An 18,530-nucleotide genomic window follows, 5' to 3' on the forward strand; every position below is an offset into this window, starting at 1 on the left:
TTCTACACAATGCCGTCTTGTTCCCAGTATTTACCGCACACGGTTTTTCACATCTTTATCTATAATGACTACAAAGCGTTGTTAATTTCGTTGTCAAGTCAACTAGTTGTTACTTTTGCGCAATGTCTAATGAAAAATAATAGACGAACGACCTTGCGGCTCAGTACCTACTAAGATACCCTTGTTAACGCCATTGTTTCTTAAGTTCACAGACAAAGTGCAGAATGGATTATCGCATGTTATCTTTTTTTGTTGCAGAATACAAACTTCGTTGCGCTTTCTTATTTGGTAACATGACAAATGAGCAATTAAAGTCACAATTAACAATCAAATCATCGATCTGATTTCGTAATGAATCTGAAACGATCTGATTAAGCAGCTGTGTTGATAAGAATCACTTTAATTAATGTTACATAAAGCCAACATCTCTAACGTAATTATCGATAGCAACACCAATGTATTAAGAGTATGACAGATCAGACATTGACCGCAAATTAACGGTTATGTAAAAACAACCGAAACTCGACCGGCATCGGTGCTCGAAGAAACTTACGTGTACCACACTTGAACATTGGATAAGGGCACCTACAGACTATCTGCATAAATTATATGGTCTCACTTATAGTGTGATACTATAGTTTTTCTGTATATTCTGTTAGTTTTTAATTTTATGAAGCCGTAGATTTAAAATTAGACCTTTTGAAGATGAGCCAGACATGTCCTTTAAATTCTTCGAGTTATGTTTATGGCGGAGTCAAATAAAAAAACAGTAAAATTATTTGATAATGTTTATAAAATAGTTTGTAAATGCCTTATATTGGCAATGGCGTGCTTCAGTTCAATAACACTGCGTTCATGTTGTTTGGGATTAACATTGAATTATCCTCTTGTGATAAACACTTTAAATTCAAATCGGCAGACTAATATCAGAAATACATTTATTTGTGATAATTTTAGTATACTTCAAAAATGAATAAAAAGAAATGATTTGTAGCCAAATTAATAGAAGTGAAAAAAGGATTTATTCATAATAAATTTATATGTATTTTTATTATAACAGGCCAGCAGTATTGTAGTAGTATTATAACAGGCCAGTAGAGTACAGTGGAGGCGACAGAACTGCGTCAGTACGATAGGTCGGTGGCTAGGTTAGTAGTTATGCAATGACAGCATTCTGTCAGCTGGCTTGCATTGTTGTGGATGAACAAAAAGCGAGGGCAGACCGTGAGGCGCGAAGCGGGAGGCCGTTGACCCCGGCCCACGTAAACAATCATTAAGATCCATCTCTGCCACACTTGACAATATAAAGGAAATTAGTTCGCAGATGATGAGTTGTTACATGTAACTTTTTCTCTGAGTACAATCGAAGTGACTGAAGAATCTACATAGTTCATTGTAAGTTTCTGAAGCCCCTTATCTTGACCAGCTTTTGATTATCCCTTGTTTTATTATTCAACGGGTAAACGTTGCCTTTTACATTAGATCTTATTATCCATTGAATCATTTATAATCTGTAGACTCAATAGGGAATGAAACTACATGGAAATATGGACTATAAGGTGTACAGCAAACAATGTTAAATTGTTACTTTCTTATGATTCAATAGACCAGAATAACAAAGGCTCTATGTAAGTACTACTAATTCTAAACTTCAAGAACTCTGAGACTAGCTATGAATTATTTTTAAAGTTCCTTGTAGATTAGATTTGGCAGATATGATGTTCGTTTTTGAAAAAAATTGTTGCTAACAATGATGTCACAAAAGAGAGTAATTTAGAGGTTTTGGTAATAAACATATTCTCTGACGTATATCTTAAGCCGAAACACCGTAATGACACCGACAAGTGTCGCAACTTTAAGTGACGTCACACACCGTGTCGCAACTCATTACGTTACGGAGTATATATCCTCTGTGACGTCTGCACCCCGCCTCGTAAGGTAGGGTTAAAACAACGTTTAAAAAAGCCAGCAGATTAAAAACTATACTTTTTGGATAGATACTGTATGTAAAAGTTATCTGCACAGAACAAATAACATGACTATATTTAGGTACAAAATAAACTTATTGTAAAATAAATTTTAAGTTGTTATTCTTAGCCTTCAAATACCACACCAGTAAACAGAAATTCATAAGAGGTTGTCTAGTGTACAATTTTAGACAACTTTAGATTTTAAAAAGTGTTCTTTAGAAGCACTCATCCGGTCGGATTTCATGCTAAAAAAGCAAACATTTTCCTTTGAAAACTCGAGCTCAGTTTGCGAGGCTCGGATCTTTTGAGCGACTTCAAGATGGCGAATTCTCCCGCGCTTTCTCGCGATGCGTCCACTCGACAAAAGAGTTTGCTTTCTACTATTGATCGAAGATATTAGCATAGCACGCAATATCGCGTTGATGTCATCGGACAGAGAAAGTCCACATTTGCCGCTGACCACGATCCTTGTGGGTCACATGTCATGTCCAATTGCGTCAGCTTGTTGCAGATGAGTTCTAATGAACCGACTGTGTTAACCAGTTGCTAGCGCGACCGACTTTTAACATTTTACTAATTAAAGGAATACAAAATGATTCATCAAGATATGTAAATTTCATTATTTTATCGAGCTTTATTTCAAGCGTCTTGCTTTAAAATAAGCTTCTCTCATTTTAATGAAAGACTGTACCAATAAAAGTTTTCCGCATTCACACAATTAAAATTTCTAGCATAAAAACAGCACACGTCCTCATTTCACAATGTCCCCTTTTATTCCTTTTTTAACTACTCTGCATTCATCTGTCTTTTATTTTTTAATGGGACGATTTCATTTAAGTATTGGATTTCGAAAAATGAAACATAATTCTTACTAATGTTATAAATTTGAATGTTTGGATATATGGATGGATGGATTGATGTTTGTTTGAAGGTCAATGAAATTTCGTAGATAACTATTCATTATATTTTTTTTGTTAATTCCGCGCGGACGGAGTCGCCGGCGACAGCTAGTTAGTTCATAAAATCCAATTGTTCTAATTAAGACATACAATTATTTACGATGCATTAAATAGTAAATCTAATTCCATAGTTCAACAATCTGTTAGTTACATCTTTATAGCTTTCACTTGTGGATGTGCACAATTTTATCGTTTATCTTTACACACAGTAAATGTATTTAAAAAAGAAAACAAAAGTATAACCGAAACGAAATGAGTATTTTAGGCTTTCGAGCACAGAAGGTGGCCGGCTCGTCTATAAATGAAAACGTGCTAATGACCATATAACAAACAGACAAGCCTGCCTCGTATACATTTTACACGTTAAATAGATACTCAAAGAAGCAATGAACTATCAACTGCAGAAAATACACGAAAGCTAAGTTTTACACATCAAAGTGCCGTGTCTAACGACTAATCATCACGGTTTATAACTTCCTTTAAAAGGTGTTTAAACTCGTTTGTAAAAACATTGCGTGAGAACCCATGTACATATTTTAAGATAATTCATTTATTTGGTGAAAATAAATATGATGGGAATCTTGGATTTTATTTCTATTTAATACATGTCTTATAAACGCTTTGATTTAAGATGTTCTACGCTTGGTCGCATGTAAATCGTCTTACTAGACGATTTTGATTCAAAACATTTACATGCTGATTTAAAGACAAATGCAAGGCTTTTGAATAGCTCCAATTACTGATTAAACAAGTGCTACCAAAACAGGCTTACTCTTCTGCTGCATGTATCAAATTAATCAGTTATGTCGTCGTTTGTCCTACGTTGCTCTCGGCAAGTAAATACTCAGATCTGCTAGTTAACTGTAGAGGTGAATTGTTTACGTGCGGCGCTTTGCCCAGTTTCGAGTTGCACGGACAAGCTATACAGAGGCTATATTTAGACCTGCTATATCTGTTTGGTTGAAGAAAATAATAAAACCTGTTTTGATTCTATATCTATAGCTTATTATGGTGGTAAACCATTATTTTGAAAATTGAGTAAGGAGTGTCAGAATAAGTTCGTCTGGCTGATGCGGTAGAAATAGAGAGTTGTTTATGTCTGTCGGTCACGTCGCGCCTTCTGACAAAAAAACATCCGTGCGTCTATCACTACGCCGCCTTGTCCGGAATTCGGCTTCGAACCTACTTACCGCTTACTTTCCATAGGGTTGTCAATTGTCACACTAATGAAAATTGTATATTTTATGATTTTATATTTTGTGTGTGGTAAGGTAATTGTTATAAACTTAAAAACTTCGAATACAATTTGCACCAATTTCACAAAGTTTTCACAGCGAAAAATATTGTTTGATTACGCAATTCTTCTTTCATCATCAGCTTACTATACGTCCCCACTGAGGGGCTCGGAGCATCCCCAAGTTAGGGGTGACTAGGCCATAGTCAACCACGCTGGCCCAGTGTGGGTTGGTTGACTTCACACATATCTTTGAATTTCTTCTCAGATATGTGCAGGTTGTATCACAATATTTTCCTTCACCGTAACAACGTCGAAAAACTCATTGGTACATGGCGGGATTCGAACCCAGGACCTCCAGACTGCAAGTCAAGTGCTTAACCCCTGAGCCACTGACGCTCTTTCTCTTTAGATGATCTCATTATTGTTGAGATGTCTTTTATAGCGATACGATAATATTCACAATATCTCATAAATAAAGGTGGCAACCCTATAGCGTAGCATGCCATTGTTCATGCTGAGTCATTACGTAACAGCATCCGCTCTCGTTCTTCGTTTTCTAAATCAACTTTACAATACTTCTTTTACACCTTATTTTATAAGCTCAATAAAGTAGAAAAAACGACAATTCATTTAAATTTCTTTCTTTTTACTATTGTTTTTCAGATTCTAATGTTTATTAAAATCTTATCGTTACAAGTTTAATAAAAAAATATCCTATGAATTATCGATCTATGCCACTCATGACACACTGACTATACGTCCCTACTGAGTGGCTAGGAGGGGGGACTAGGCCATAATCAACCACGCTGGACCAGTGCGGGTTGGACGTCTTCATAAATATCTTTGAATTGCTTCGAAGATATGTGCAGGTTGCATCAAAACGGTTTCCTTTATAAGAACGTCTGATAAATATACATTGTTACATGGCGGGATTCGAACTCAGGACCTGATGATTACAAGTCAAGTATGTAACCCCTGAGCCACCGACGCTCTATTTGAATACGTCTTTCTTAATTTTATTAAGACCTCTGTATTTTAAATTTTAAAATAACCGAAGAGAAAAAAATCTATTTCAATACAATTCCGTAACGAACTTGAGAGCTGGGAATCTCTGTTTTTGTTGAAATTTGAGAATGGCACAGATAAAAACAAGAAAAAAAAAGTCATATTGTAATTGTAATTTTAGATATTATTTTTTATAAACAATTCTTTTACGACATAGAGGCAGAATCATAGAACATAAAAAAGTAAAAATAAATCGATCCTCACGTACAAAATTTACATTGAAAGATGTTCCGACTTTAGAATTTAGAATTTAGTTCCGGGCATACTTTTTGTTTTACTTTCCTTTGTTTTCTTTTATTATTTCTATAACAAAATTTACATAATGTTGTAAATAAATATTGATGTTTACATTTTAAAGATTTCATGAATGTTATAAGGAAAATGAAATATTATTTTTGTCCATACTTTTGTTAAAATATCGTTGTCAAGATAACTCGTGTTCGCGTGTTTTCTATGATAGATGACATTGTTCGCAGTAAAGCTAGAATAGCTGCGTGCCTGTTGGCAAAAACATTCCGTCGTCCATCATGCCACCGCGCCGTCATGGCCCCACTAATTATGATGACACCTTATGTAACACGAGTAATAACTTTTTTGCTACTTCACGTTGACTTTTTTATTCAGTTTCATTATCATCAACGTACCGACACGATTCCATTACAATGTATAGTTTATGATTTATTTTTGTATTTAATATTTTTTGTATGTAAAGGTTATAGCGTATATTTGTTTTCCTATGCGCGTCTTTAGCCCTTGATATTCAATTTGCAATTATGAAGACCCTCCGCTCCATCGCACATTAGCGCACCACCTCATGTCAATAGCCACTCTACTGCGCACTTTTGTTTCAACGGATTGATTGAAAGGGGTTCCAAAGAGGGCATACCCGTACCTTAGCTACCTAACGACAGACAATAATAAAAGCTAAATATCTACATATAAAAAAAATTAAAAGATCCTTAAGCCGAAATTGCCAAGTGCTCTAGAGTAACATACTTTTAAGTTATGGCTTTTTGTATTGCCACTTTACTATCACCTATTGACAAAAAGGTTTACGAAATAAAGTAATAAAGAAACAATAGGTTTTAAATTTAGAATGAAAACAATAAGTAGTCTTTCATGACATCTAAGAAATAATAACCTTGAACTGAACGCAAAATGTGACTTACAAATTATTATGTGAGGGCGCGGGAAACTCGCGCAAATCAATAAGACGGCAGGAAACTCCGCTGCCGACAGTGAACAGAAACGAAATGCCCGCATAAAAGAATATTACAGAAATCTTTTTAAGAATATAAAATTATTTGAGACTCTACGAGTACTAACTACGCATACTAATAATAGAATTAAATCACTAAGCAGTAGAATGGAGATACTATGATAGGTCGTGTATATTATTTATTAAAAATGTTTAATGTGATAAAATTGTCCTGCTGGTATAAAACATCTTCTCATAGTGATATTTATATTATATAACCTAAATCATACTAATATTATAAATACGAATGTCAAGATGTATCGATTGATGGATGGATGGATGTTTGTTATTAGATATCTCCAGAACAGCTAAACTAACTTAGTCTGGATGAACACATTTTGAAAACTTCTTTTTTATTTCCGCGCGATTCGCGAGTGATAATTAGTACAATAATAAAAATCTTATCTCATATTGAAAAGTGTAACTAAAGTGCCGTTATTTTTACATCTGTATTTATTAACGATTCTTGTTTATTTAAAGTTCTTGATGAAATTTAACATTCGGCTTAGCTCCTGAAACTGAACATGTATTATATGTTTACATTTAATGTATTCAATGTTTAATTTGCCTAAATACGAATAACAATTTGAATACAATGGAAACCAAGCTTTTATATACCGTTACTAAATCGGAGAATGTTAACGCGGTCAATATTCTCATTAAAAATGTTATATCCGTCGTAAAAATCGAATATTATATATTCCTTCTTTTTTTATTAATTTTTGCAAAATATACTTTCTCGAAAAGTTGCCATGTCAAGGTGAAAAAACAGTAAATATTGTTTATTAAGTGCTTTACCGTTACAGTAACAATTAAAAGTAGAAAAAACGTTTCTCTCTTCACTTATGGATTTTCACTACACATCAATATTTAAGAAAAACCAACAAAAGCTAAGCCGCGTGACGGTGGGAACGAGCGCTTCGTCGATTGTGACGGTTCCCACAGCTTGCTTTGTGCACTAATCGTACGGCTAACTTTCAACTTGCAGACCATTACAGTGCTATTACATTTAAATTAGATAATGTAACAAGGAACTATGAATGTAACAGTAAGAATGCCTTAATAGCGTCTTTCATGGGCGTAATAATGAAAAGCAACGTCCTGTAGCTCACCAGATGAAAATAAAAGTTGGAAACACGGACGAATAAAGAAGCTAAAGCAAAATTATATGCTCTCTCCTCCTCTCTCCTCGAGCAGTTGCAGTTTGGCATCGCTCCAGATGGATTAGCACTTCTCTGACGACCTGATTACATACAAGAGGTTACTGACCAAACGAACTTTTTAGGTCGCCCCGAACATTCATTGCAGTTGTTCTATATTGCATTAGTGTGACATGATATGATTATACGAGTATTTATTTTCAACATTTAATCAAGTCGTTTATTTCTGTATTCAATATTATTTATCATACTTAACGTACGTTCAACGTATAATTGCTCCTGACCTATGCACTGTGTTCTATATGGAAATAACTCTGATTGCAGGCGATTTAATGTCACGGCGTAATATTTAGCAAACATATTGCGGGAACAATTCCAACTCGCATCGCGCTATCGCAGACCGGCTACTTTTGACAACTTATGATTTTATATCATACGCAACTAATAATAGTCAAAAGGCTTATGGTCAGATATGACGTCAAGTTCTAAGAGAGGCATCAACAAGCACAGCGATTGCCTCTCGTCTCGTGCAGTGAATCGCCAAGAGCACTGAACACGCTCTTAGCTGACTCATCCGCATTTGCATGATTTTTAAGATGATTCCCCAATGTGGGCGTCTATTCACTTTAAATGTTCACTCATCAAAGGTTAAAGGTGAAAATCGCCTCATTATCTTAATCATAAATGTATTGTCATGTGTATACAATGAGAGGAAAGTTAAGAGTACTTGCATGTTATAAGTATTGAAACATTATTTCAAGATTACAGCGCTCTAGGTGATAGCAAAAAAGTGGTGTCATTAAAGTGTCATTATAAAATGGAGTCTTGACAGTGGAGTAATGTTCATCGCGAATTATCATGCACAAATATTCAACTAGTGGGAAGTGAATTGCTAATTATTTCGCAGACTTATAGTTTCCTGCTTACTGCAGATCATGTGAGTGGGTCTTGCTTTAATCATTATAAAAAATACTCGGAAAGCTAATCTGATTATAAAAAAAGTGATTGCTTTTATAAGCATATTAATAAAGTAAATTAATAAACAATTTTGCATACATTAAAAGGGAGTAAAATTGTGAGAATAATTCTTAACCTTTATAGCCAAAGCTCCGATGGTATCGCTCCAACATTCCTACACACAGTACTGGCAGGTGAGGAGCGCGAGATGGTGGAATGTCTTTGTTCTTGTGTCTTCTGATGCTATCTCACGGCCTTCGTTGTAAAATGTTACTGCCGATTGACACGAACAACTATTCTATATTTAGAAGTAGAATTCAACCAGGGAATTAAACAGGTCAACGGACGTCTCAGATGAGGATAGTTTTAAGTAAAAGGGGATGAAGTTGTAACTGGAGCCGTAACGCAACACCCGTCACGTCACGCCGCAGCGGGCGCACTCGATCTCGCAAAGTTCATGCTCGGCCACTTGATGCCTCGCCGCCTCACAACATATCTGCATCCGTGAATTAATTTAGACTGACATTTACTCTAGCTATTCACGATAAGTAAGGCAAAATAAAATATCGACAGAAAAAAACAGCAAATGTCTTTGTTACGTAACATTAATTTATTTTATAAAATATCATGGTTATAAAGTATTAATAACTAATGCGTTGAATATTTTATCTCTAGAGTACAAGTCTAGAGAAAATCTATTAAATTCACAAGATTGAGTTCCGGTGTCGCGCAAATAACGAATTATTGAAAGTAAATGAGATGATTTGATTCTGCGCAACCTTCGAGTTGCGGAATATGAAGCGCTTCCCACGAACAGTACATTGGTCTACTATTTGAAAAATATAACGTGATTCCGTGTTGAATTTTAGTAGAAGATATGCACAAGAGAGCTATGCTACTATCAATAAAATGTAAGAGACTAGTTTTAATACCTGCAGGTTAATCTTGCTCCATAAATGTCAGTGTAAAAATAATTTTTTAATCTTTACTTATTCACGTCACGATAACCTTGCTCTAGTTGAATCTGCATTGATGAGCTGAACATTGATACGCGCATCTTGTACGCAACACGAATTGGCGTGATAACGGACGGTTTGCTCTAATATGATCCGTTCGTTTTGCGAGTTCGCACCGCCCCGGGCACCGGCTCCGGGGCACAGGTCGCCACCCACAATCGATTACATGGTTAAACGATCGAGAAATAAGTTGCGCGTGCCGATGTTGCAGAAATAAAACGGTTATCTATTAACCCACCGCTGGTGCTCCGTGATTGATACACCTCGCGTGATGTCACGACAGCGCAGATTAATTTAATACAATTTAGAACACGGCGATTGCCGTTCCGAAGGTGTCTTGAGTGCTCCTGAGGAAGATCAAAGCGCAAAAGCGAAACTATTTTATGTAATGTTTATCTTGTATTTTACATAAATAACAGAACCTTATCACGACAATTCTTCTATGATATTTTTTTGTAATGTTGTGTTGTGTTGCGTGTTGCAGAAGGAGTCGCGCACGGACGTGCAGTTCCATCTAGCGGCGTTGCGCGGCGACCGCGCGCGGCTGTGCCAGCTGCTGGACACTGGAAAGGTGCACATCGACTCCAGAGACCGGGTAAGACGACACGTATAATATCTTGTACGATGAAATGTTAGCTATTGGTTCACCGAACAGTTCTTTAGTAGGTTCTATATTCAAAAGACACTCGACAAAAATAGAAGCCTGATATTGTTAAATTTTTCACAGATCAACTGTCACGACGCGTTCTATCGGTTTGAAGTCGAATATCAGAATATTTGTTTTTGTCCGTAAAGCAAGCACCATAATTTTGTAATTAAGTTTGACGCTTTTGAATAATTGCAAATTTCAATATTATTTCATTATCAAATAGTTGTACCATTTACGTGTTATCTTTGCAACGCTCCTGTTTACTTGAGATTTATGTTGCAGCGAGCTCACATCTACTGCGTTATCTCGTTGCGTTTACTTTAACTAAATCAATAAACCGTCACGACTGCAGGTTATTGCATAAAACGACGTCGCAAAGGCACAGGCTGTTTCCCGTCTGTGTACTTTGTAAATAGGACTCCCCTCTAAACGTCTCTGCGAACCCTCGCAAATTCTTCCTGATCGTAATTTGCGACTCCACAATGTTTATGGCCTCATGAAATATTTTTGTCTTCAGTATTTTAGTCTTTAGAATCTGAACTCTGTGTTGTATTTTGAGCATGGGATACGTTATTTTGGAGAATGGGATGTATAACAAAAACCTTATTTATGTTGAAAACCAACGTGAACAGTCATTTTGTTCCGTGTTGTGATATTGCGTCTCTTGATCTGAGCCAAAGCAGCGCAGCCGAGTGTAAACAATCGCTCGTTTTTGTTGTATTTAAATAAAGCGACCGCTCCAATTTCTGGTATTTTTCTATTCTTTATACGTACACTAGTTGTTGTCCGGGACAAAGTATAAACATAAAGAGAACACCCAATTTTCTTGAAATTTCTAGAAAGAGACTAAGGAAGAAAACATTACATAACAGAATTGGGTGCTAAAGTAGATATCTTTTAATCAATTTTAATAACTAACAATATATGTTTCGCCAGTAGAAACTATTACCCGCTTCAGTTTGTCGCTCGCGGCACACGACGAAGGTTGTCACGGCCGGTTATTGTTTATCGTCACGTCGCTGACCCACCTCCTCCCCCCCAACCTACGCAATAACGGTTGTTGCATAATCTCCGTTGTTTTTCTAAGATATCACAAGTTTTCTTATGTTGTACCCATTGTAAATCGTAACACTTGTTGGCTTCATTATTTACTTTCCGTGAATAAAGTTAATACAATCTCCGTCTTGAAGTTATAAGTTTACAAAAACCTTAGCTTAGTTTACTTATAAATATATCTTTTACAAAATGTGGATAAGGCACACCGGACACTTGAATTCGCAAAAATAGCGAAGCCGTATACAATAGCGTTGCCTATAGGCGTTGCCTTGGGCAGGTAAGACATTTGCATTAGCAGATGCCTTGCCTACCTTTAATCGACAGAGGACGCGCAAAAAGAGGATATTTTCCCTTTCCATGCGTCGCTTCCCCTCCTCTGCCATGTCCACCTCCCCTTCCCATCTTTTTCTTAAGTCTCAACAGACGAAATGCGGAATTGCTTCCACACGCCTGTCTTCTGTGTAGTCGTGGTGTTTCACCGGTCGAGCCGGCTCATTCGTGCAAGATGTTATTGCGGACTCTACCACTGTTAAGATCAACACAGCTGTTATTTTTTTTTTCGAATTATTTGTTAAATATGTACTGTTTTAACAATACACAAGTTAGTTCCGCTCCAACAGTTCGTTCATCCAACTAGAAACATTAGAGGAATGCAATGTGGCCGCGGAATCCACACGCGAGCTGCACCAAACCTAATTAGAGCGTTGCGAAACTTCAATAATTCTTACCTTTTTATAATGAAAAATCTATAAAGATCATTATCGAGGCTTCCCTTTGCATTCTTACAGCCCGTTGTGGGTGATTAAAAACGAATCTTTTTTATCTTTTGTTTTTAATACTTTGATTTGCATTTGGTGAAGTGTACAATTTTATCCAGTGTTTTAACGCCATGGTTCTTTAAATTTAAATTGGAATGTTTCTTTTTTCCGAAATTTGGCAATGTAATAAGGATAAAATATTGATAAGTGAGTAGGATTTAAATAATAAAAATTCAATATAAAAGTTATTGTATGTTTTGTGGTTACAGGACGGCACGACGCCGCTGATCCTGTCGGCGGCCATGGGGCACACCGACTGTGTGGAGGAGCTGCTGGCTCAGGGCGCAGACCCCGCCTGCTGCAGGACGGTACGACATTCTACACGCAATATGCACCTCACTAGTCTATTGAAGTATTACTACTTAATACAAGATGTATTGTCGTTTTAGTGTTTACATTTAGAAGTTTGTTAATACCGATGAGTTATAATGTTTGTCATGTTATGTCCGTCAGACGGGCACGAGCGCACTGTTCTTCGCGGCACAGGGCGGGTTCCTGGACATCGCGCGACTGCTGCTCGACGCCGGCGCGGACATCGACGCGCCCAGCACTGTGCGTAATTAACAATACAGGACGTAAAATTTAAAAACATGTGCTCATAATTATTAAACGTATGTCTTGTTTCAGGACGGCGGCACTCCGCTGTTCGTGGCGTGTCAGTGCGGCCATCTGCCCGTCGTCGAGGAGCTGCTGCAGCGCGGCGCCAACGTCAACTCCTGCATGAAGGTGCGCCCCGCTCTCACCCCCCGCTCGCACCCCCCGCTCACCCCACCCGCTCACACCCCGCCCACACCCCGCCTCGTGTGCCGCCGTCATATCACTCGACAACATTTCACTAACACTATGAGTTGCGCGGTTTCAGGACGGTGCGACTCCGCTGTTCATAGCGGCGCAGAACGGGCACGAGGAGGTGTGCGCGCGACTGCTGCGTGCCGGCGCGGCGGTGGACGCGGCCCGAGCTGACCGCGCCACTCCGCTCTGGATCGCGGCCCAGTGCGGACATCAGCGCGTCGCCCGCGTCCTGCTGGAACACGGCGCTCGCGTCGACGCCACCAGACAGGTACCCGCCGCCTCGTCCAACACCCCCCCCCCGCCGCTCTCTTCTTATACATCTCTCTCATCTCTCCCCGTGTGGTGCACAGGACGGCGCGACTCCGCTGTTCAAGGCGGCGCACAAGGGCCACGCGGGCGTCGTCGCCGAGCTGCTCAAACACGAGCCCGACCTCGGCCTGCTGCCCAACGGTCAGAGCGCGCTGCACGGCGCCGCCATGTTCGGACAACTCGCCTGCGTGCGTCTGCTCGCCGCTCGCCGCGCCTCCGCCCTCGCCCTGCGCAACGCCGCCGGGCTCACTCCGCTGCAGGCCGCCAGACACGCCGCACGTCGCGACGTCGTCGACTACCTGCAGCGTCTCGCCGCTTCCTGATGCCCCGCGCACCCCGCGCCGCGCCCCCCGCACCCCGCGCCCCCGCAGCGCCACTCCGGCAAGCCCTAGTGGTAGACGTGACCAGCCGCAGTCGGTTGTCGGCAACCTCTGCGTATGGACGTGTCGGCGAGCTCCGACATACGCCGGTATTGATGTCCGAGTTGTAAATAGCACAGCTACACTAATGCAATTTTATAACATGAGCTTCAATTTTATATGGACTGATACAATGTGTAAAATGTTATTATAGTCATTTAATATGTATCTGCTTTATGTTAAGGTGACAAGTGTTACTAAATGACATCTTTAGAGTATAATTTAAAGAGAGATGCTTGAATTATATGTACAGAAGTATGCAATATCGTGAGACAATAAGGAAACACATTGCTTTGTATTTTTAAACACCTTTTTATCTCATCTTCTGCGCCATGCTATGGTGACTGTGGTACACACTGCTCACAACCTGACCTTGTATTTAGACAATTGAATAAGAAAACCTCATCGCTCGTAGTGCATACATACATACATACATACATCTGAGAGCCTCGCACAAACATTTACTACACGCGCCTTCGTAACTTCATCAGCAAAATGTATGACATTTGTTGGTGCGCTTTACGCTCGATAGAGGCGCTGCACTCATTTTATAGAAATGTTTTGTATGAGTTTGTACAAGTCAAAAAAAAAAAACCTGGTATATATATTACAGACTAATCAAAATCACACTAATTTTTTATATATACCAACAAATACACAAACTCCGGAACATATCAATTTCAAATAGAGTCAAATATCCACATTCGCCGGAGTTACGTTCCGAATGTGAAGAAAAACTTCCTTTAGCTCACTATAAATGTTAATATGATCAAGTAGTATTAAATATACTATAAACATATAAAAACACTTTATTTTATATATAAAGTTCTTCAGGTCTTAAATTATTTCTAAAAAAAATAACAGATGATGTGGACTTGTCATCTTTCAGTTTTTCTCTCCATTGTGAAATAGCGACATTTTTAACTGATCTCTTGTAAAGGTGGATTGTGCTAACTTGATGTCAGTTAACTTAGTAATATTACTAATATCAGATGACTATTTTGTATGGAACATGTAAAAGTATAATATTTTACTATAGCCTAAAGAAACCAATGCCTTAACACTTACCTCATGTAGAAAACACTATACAAATCATCTTTTAACCTTTCTACTAATTTAAATAACTAATTTCAGTAGACATTTAAAATTAGGTTCCTAGAAATTAATTTTTAAATAAGGTTGTATAATAAAAGTCATTATATATTTAAAATAATTTATTTTAAAATTCAAAATAAAACATTTGTACATGAGTCACTGGAATCAATTTCTTTTTCTATGTACATAGGTTATATAACAAAATATATATGTATGAATTTTAAAGCATTACATAACATATATAATCTCATTGTAAGCTGTATTAAATACTATAAGTTAACTACTAACTGTATACATGTGAGTCTCACTAAATAAGTACATAATCTCATAACTTAAGTAATATGTAATTGTTGTTGAATTTTTATTTATGTTACTTAAATATAATTGTTTTAAAAACTTACCTATTTCTTTTCACAATTAATGTTATACTTTGTAATACAGAAATCGAACATTAAATATATATTAAAGCTAAATGAAAAACACTAGTTGTTACAACTCACAAGATAATTCAGTAATCCTCAAGTCATATAAATTTAAACATCTCAAATATTGTATCCGTCACTACACATCAGTCTGCAATGCGAGTTGAGCTGCATCAGCCAAGCGGCGTGCTGAGGGTCGTGCAGCCGGCTCCTCCTGTGTGCATCTGCAGAACAGCACCAGCGGCCGCTCGTACTGCACCGGGCAGATCCCACCCGGCACCACCGGCCGAGTACCTACACACATACAAATTGTTGGAACATTATTGTTCCTATTTCTGATCTAAATAAATATATCTTAGTATCATATGGCTCTATCCTTCAATCAATACATAGTATAAAACAAAGTCGCTTTCGCTGTATGTCCGTATGTATGCTTAGATCTTTAAAACTACGCAACGGATTTTGACGCGGTTTTTTTTAATAGATAGAGTGATTCTTAAGGAAGGTTTGTATGTATAATAAATGCATAATATAGTAGAGAAACACTGATAAATTTAAAGGTTTCTAATGTGAACGCTGTGAACGTTGTGTATAAGGACATTCTGTAGTAGGTATATTTTGCATTGCACCCGTGCGAAGCCGGGGCGGGTCGCTAGTACTTTATAAATGTGATAATGCCAGAATATACTAAATGCTTACCATATCTCTCAGTGAAATGATCCAGCATGGAATCATCTTGCAAGCTGTCCATGCTTTCATCAAATGTGTCGTCCATTTGAGAGTGCGGGGGCATGAGCGCCAGCATTTCCCAGAACACCAGCCCCAACGGCCACATATCGGTGGCGCTGCTGATTGTGCCTCCGTGGATCACCTCAGGGGCACTCCATGCTTCTGTGCCTATGATTGTACATGAATATTAATTATACAAGAAATAAATTACATAAGTTTCTAAGAAATGAATTGCTAGAGTAGAAAATGTTAGTTACCAAAGTATATTGGGTATTTCTTTTTCTGTTTGTCCAGTACACCATTCTCATCGAGTGGTAGAGTCACACCAAAGTCACAAAGCTTACAAATTACAAAATCTCCATTTACTAATATATTGTAGGACTTCATATCTCCATGCAGTATCTGCATCTTTGTGTGCAGGTAGTCTAGTGCATTGCCAATATCAGCCGCTACCTGAAGTAAATTATATAGGATACTGTTTGTATTAAAGAAAATTTCTTATGGAAATGGAGGAATTGTAAAGTTGACATATCTTACCTTTAAAATACATTTTGGAGCGAATGGCTCACAGTCATTTTCAACTTTCTTCTCAATCATATCCCCGAGTGAGAGGTCACATGCTTCCATTCCTAAATACAAGATCTTGGTTGTACCAAAAGCTCGGAAGCCAACGATATTGGGATGAGACATGCGTTGTAACAACTCCGCTTCTGCTTGCAACCTTTCCGTGTATACTTTGTTTGGTTTTACTCGTTTATTAAGCATTTTAAGAGCCCAAGGTGAGCGTATTTGCCCTGCTTTAGGGGATCTAACTAGCTGCATAACGGAAACACCTGGAAACGGATAGAAATTATTATAGAATAAGAAATTATTCAAACGATGTACATTGTCCTAATAATTAAACTTTTACCTGTTCCGTATCCCAGACGATTTAAAAACGGTGAAGGAGGAATACATATTTTGTCATTTCCCTCGGTCATTTTACTCGATTTAGCTTTAACTGGTGTTTGAAATTCAGCCATTATAATATTATTTCCTTATCCTTTATATTAATATACAAAACTAAATATTTTAAATAGCAAACGTACTATTGGCAACTCAAATATTTTAAATTTTTCAAACTTTTGAAACTTCAACTGACATTGTCTCAAAGAATACTTCAAAACAGAGTGGACTTAAGTTTGACATAAAATATTAATGATGGCAACTTTGTCAGTGATCTCTTTTAAAACTTTTTTCTTTTTTTTTAATTTATTAAGGCATTGGATATCGGTGTCCTTTAGCCTAACTTTTTTTCTTGACGACAAAGTCATAGAAACTTTAATATGAGTAAGTACTATGTTAGGATTTTAATCAAAATTGTGGGTGGTTTAAAGTAGCTGTCACAAGATTCGAACATGTAATAAACTTCTTGTCCACTAGATGTCATTAGCGGAGCAATCTCCTCCCCAGCGCCACCCTCAAAAGATGCAAAACAACGACACTGTCTTTTTATCTTTCTTCAAATAAGTATCACGGTTTACTTTAAAACGTGGAGAGAATCGGTAAGTCATTATGATTGTTTTCCTATTTATTATTTATGTATGATAGCAGTTGATCAGCAGTCTCCATATTTATTGAGAATTTAAATCCAAACATGAGGCACGATATCGTCGACTTGTTTTCGGAAGTTATGCTCAGCGAAATATATTTATGAAGCGTGACTATATGCAAGGACGATGAGCTTAATGAATTGTATTGATCCAAGTACGCTCGTGTGGAAAGTGGGTCTATGCAACATCGAAACAAGCAATTTAAATTCATGTAGTACCAATAATAAAATCATGAATATGTAACGTAAGTGTAGGTGGTTGCTGGGACTTCGTCTACATTTGTTAGTTTACGTAGAATAGACTTACTCCTTACTTAATCCGTTTTTTTAAGTTTTCAATTTCTTCAATAATTATGTCGTTTTATCTTAATTCCATGGTACTGGCTGTATTGAATTATCGGGGTTTTTGTATTTTTTATTTATTATAACTATAAAAAATTCAAATATATTACAAATATTTCTATCTTATTCATAGCTTACTTAATAATATAAATGCAAAAGTCAGGATGTATGGATGGATGTTTGTTAGAAATAGAAGGTATATGCAGAACGGCTAAACGGATGAAATTTAGCTCGGATATAGAACATAGTCTGAAATTTGACATAGATGAAGATTTTAGTTTGGAAAACACACATTTAGCTTTTTTTTATAATTTCAATTCCGCGCGGACGGAGTCGCGGGCTACGGCTAGTATAATGTGAAACTTATCCTCATCATATCTTAATATAATATGATTAACTATGGGATAATATGTATTTAACGATATTTATGAACCAAGAGAAATGATCCAGAGGGGGCTAGCCCATAATCAAGGGGGGTCGGCGAGAATGCTTATATGCTGAGTTATTTATGTGGGTCTATAGGGATTGTAGGCACATAATTTCGAAGTAGTTTATATTATATTTTATTTACCTTTTTAGATATTCTAGGCGAAATTGCATTTTAATCCCGTGAGCTGTAAGTTTGAATGCTAAATACCCATGAAGTTTTAACATTACATACATAACATTATTGTAGTGTGGATTCG

General features: G+C 37.4%; 2 protein-coding genes across 2 annotated transcripts in view; one reads left to right on the forward strand and one right to left on the reverse strand.

Moving 5' to 3' along the window:
- LOC106716271 (ankyrin repeat domain-containing protein 29) overlaps positions 1-13,579 on the forward strand; it is a 21,136-nt gene extending 7,557 nt beyond the window's left edge. The window contains exons 2-7 of the mRNA XM_045686845.1: positions 10,107-10,217; positions 12,355-12,453; positions 12,599-12,697; positions 12,773-12,871; positions 13,008-13,205; positions 13,288-13,579. Coding sequence (XP_045542801.1) covers positions 10,107-10,217; positions 12,355-12,453; positions 12,599-12,697; positions 12,773-12,871; positions 13,008-13,205; positions 13,288-13,569 — 888 coding nt within the window. The 3' untranslated portion in view covers positions 13,570-13,579. The remainder of the gene's footprint in view (positions 1-10,106; positions 10,218-12,354; positions 12,454-12,598; positions 12,698-12,772; positions 12,872-13,007; positions 13,206-13,287) is intronic.
- Positions 13,580-15,234: 1,655 nt separating this feature from the next.
- Positions 15,235-16,978, reverse strand: LOC106716291 (lymphokine-activated killer T-cell-originated protein kinase homolog). Its single transcript, XM_014509783.2, has 5 exons — positions 16,822-16,978; positions 16,449-16,744; positions 16,169-16,364; positions 15,882-16,079; positions 15,235-15,476 (listed from the first exon to the last, which is right to left on the reverse strand). Exons 1-5 carry the CDS (start codon positions 16,931-16,933, stop codon positions 15,322-15,324), a joined length of 957 nt encoding a protein of 318 aa, XP_014365269.2. The 5' UTR covers positions 16,934-16,978; the 3' UTR covers positions 15,235-15,321.
- Positions 16,979-18,530: the final 1,552 nt, after the last annotated feature.

Source organism: Papilio machaon, chromosome 4 (assembly GCF_912999745.1).
Source record: "Papilio machaon chromosome 4, ilPapMach1.1, whole genome shotgun sequence".
NCBI classification, from domain to species: Eukaryota; Metazoa; Arthropoda; class Insecta; order Lepidoptera; family Papilionidae; genus Papilio; species Papilio machaon.

What these genes read in the sequence shown, in the direction of transcription:
- LOC106716291 (XM_014509783.2), bottom strand. Translation starts at nt 16,933, where the DNA reads ATGGCTGAATTTCAAACACCAGTTAAAGCTAAATCGAGTAAAATGACC. An exon ending in GAAATACCCAATATACTTTG is followed by an intron (nt 16,080 to 16,168) that starts GTAACTAACATT and finishes GTACAATCATAG; the next exon opens with GCACAGAAGCATGGAGTGCC. An exon ending in TCATTTCACTGAGAGATATG is followed by an intron (nt 15,477 to 15,881) that starts GTAAGCATTTAG and finishes GTATGTGTGTAG; the next exon opens with GTACTCGGCCGGTGGTGCCG.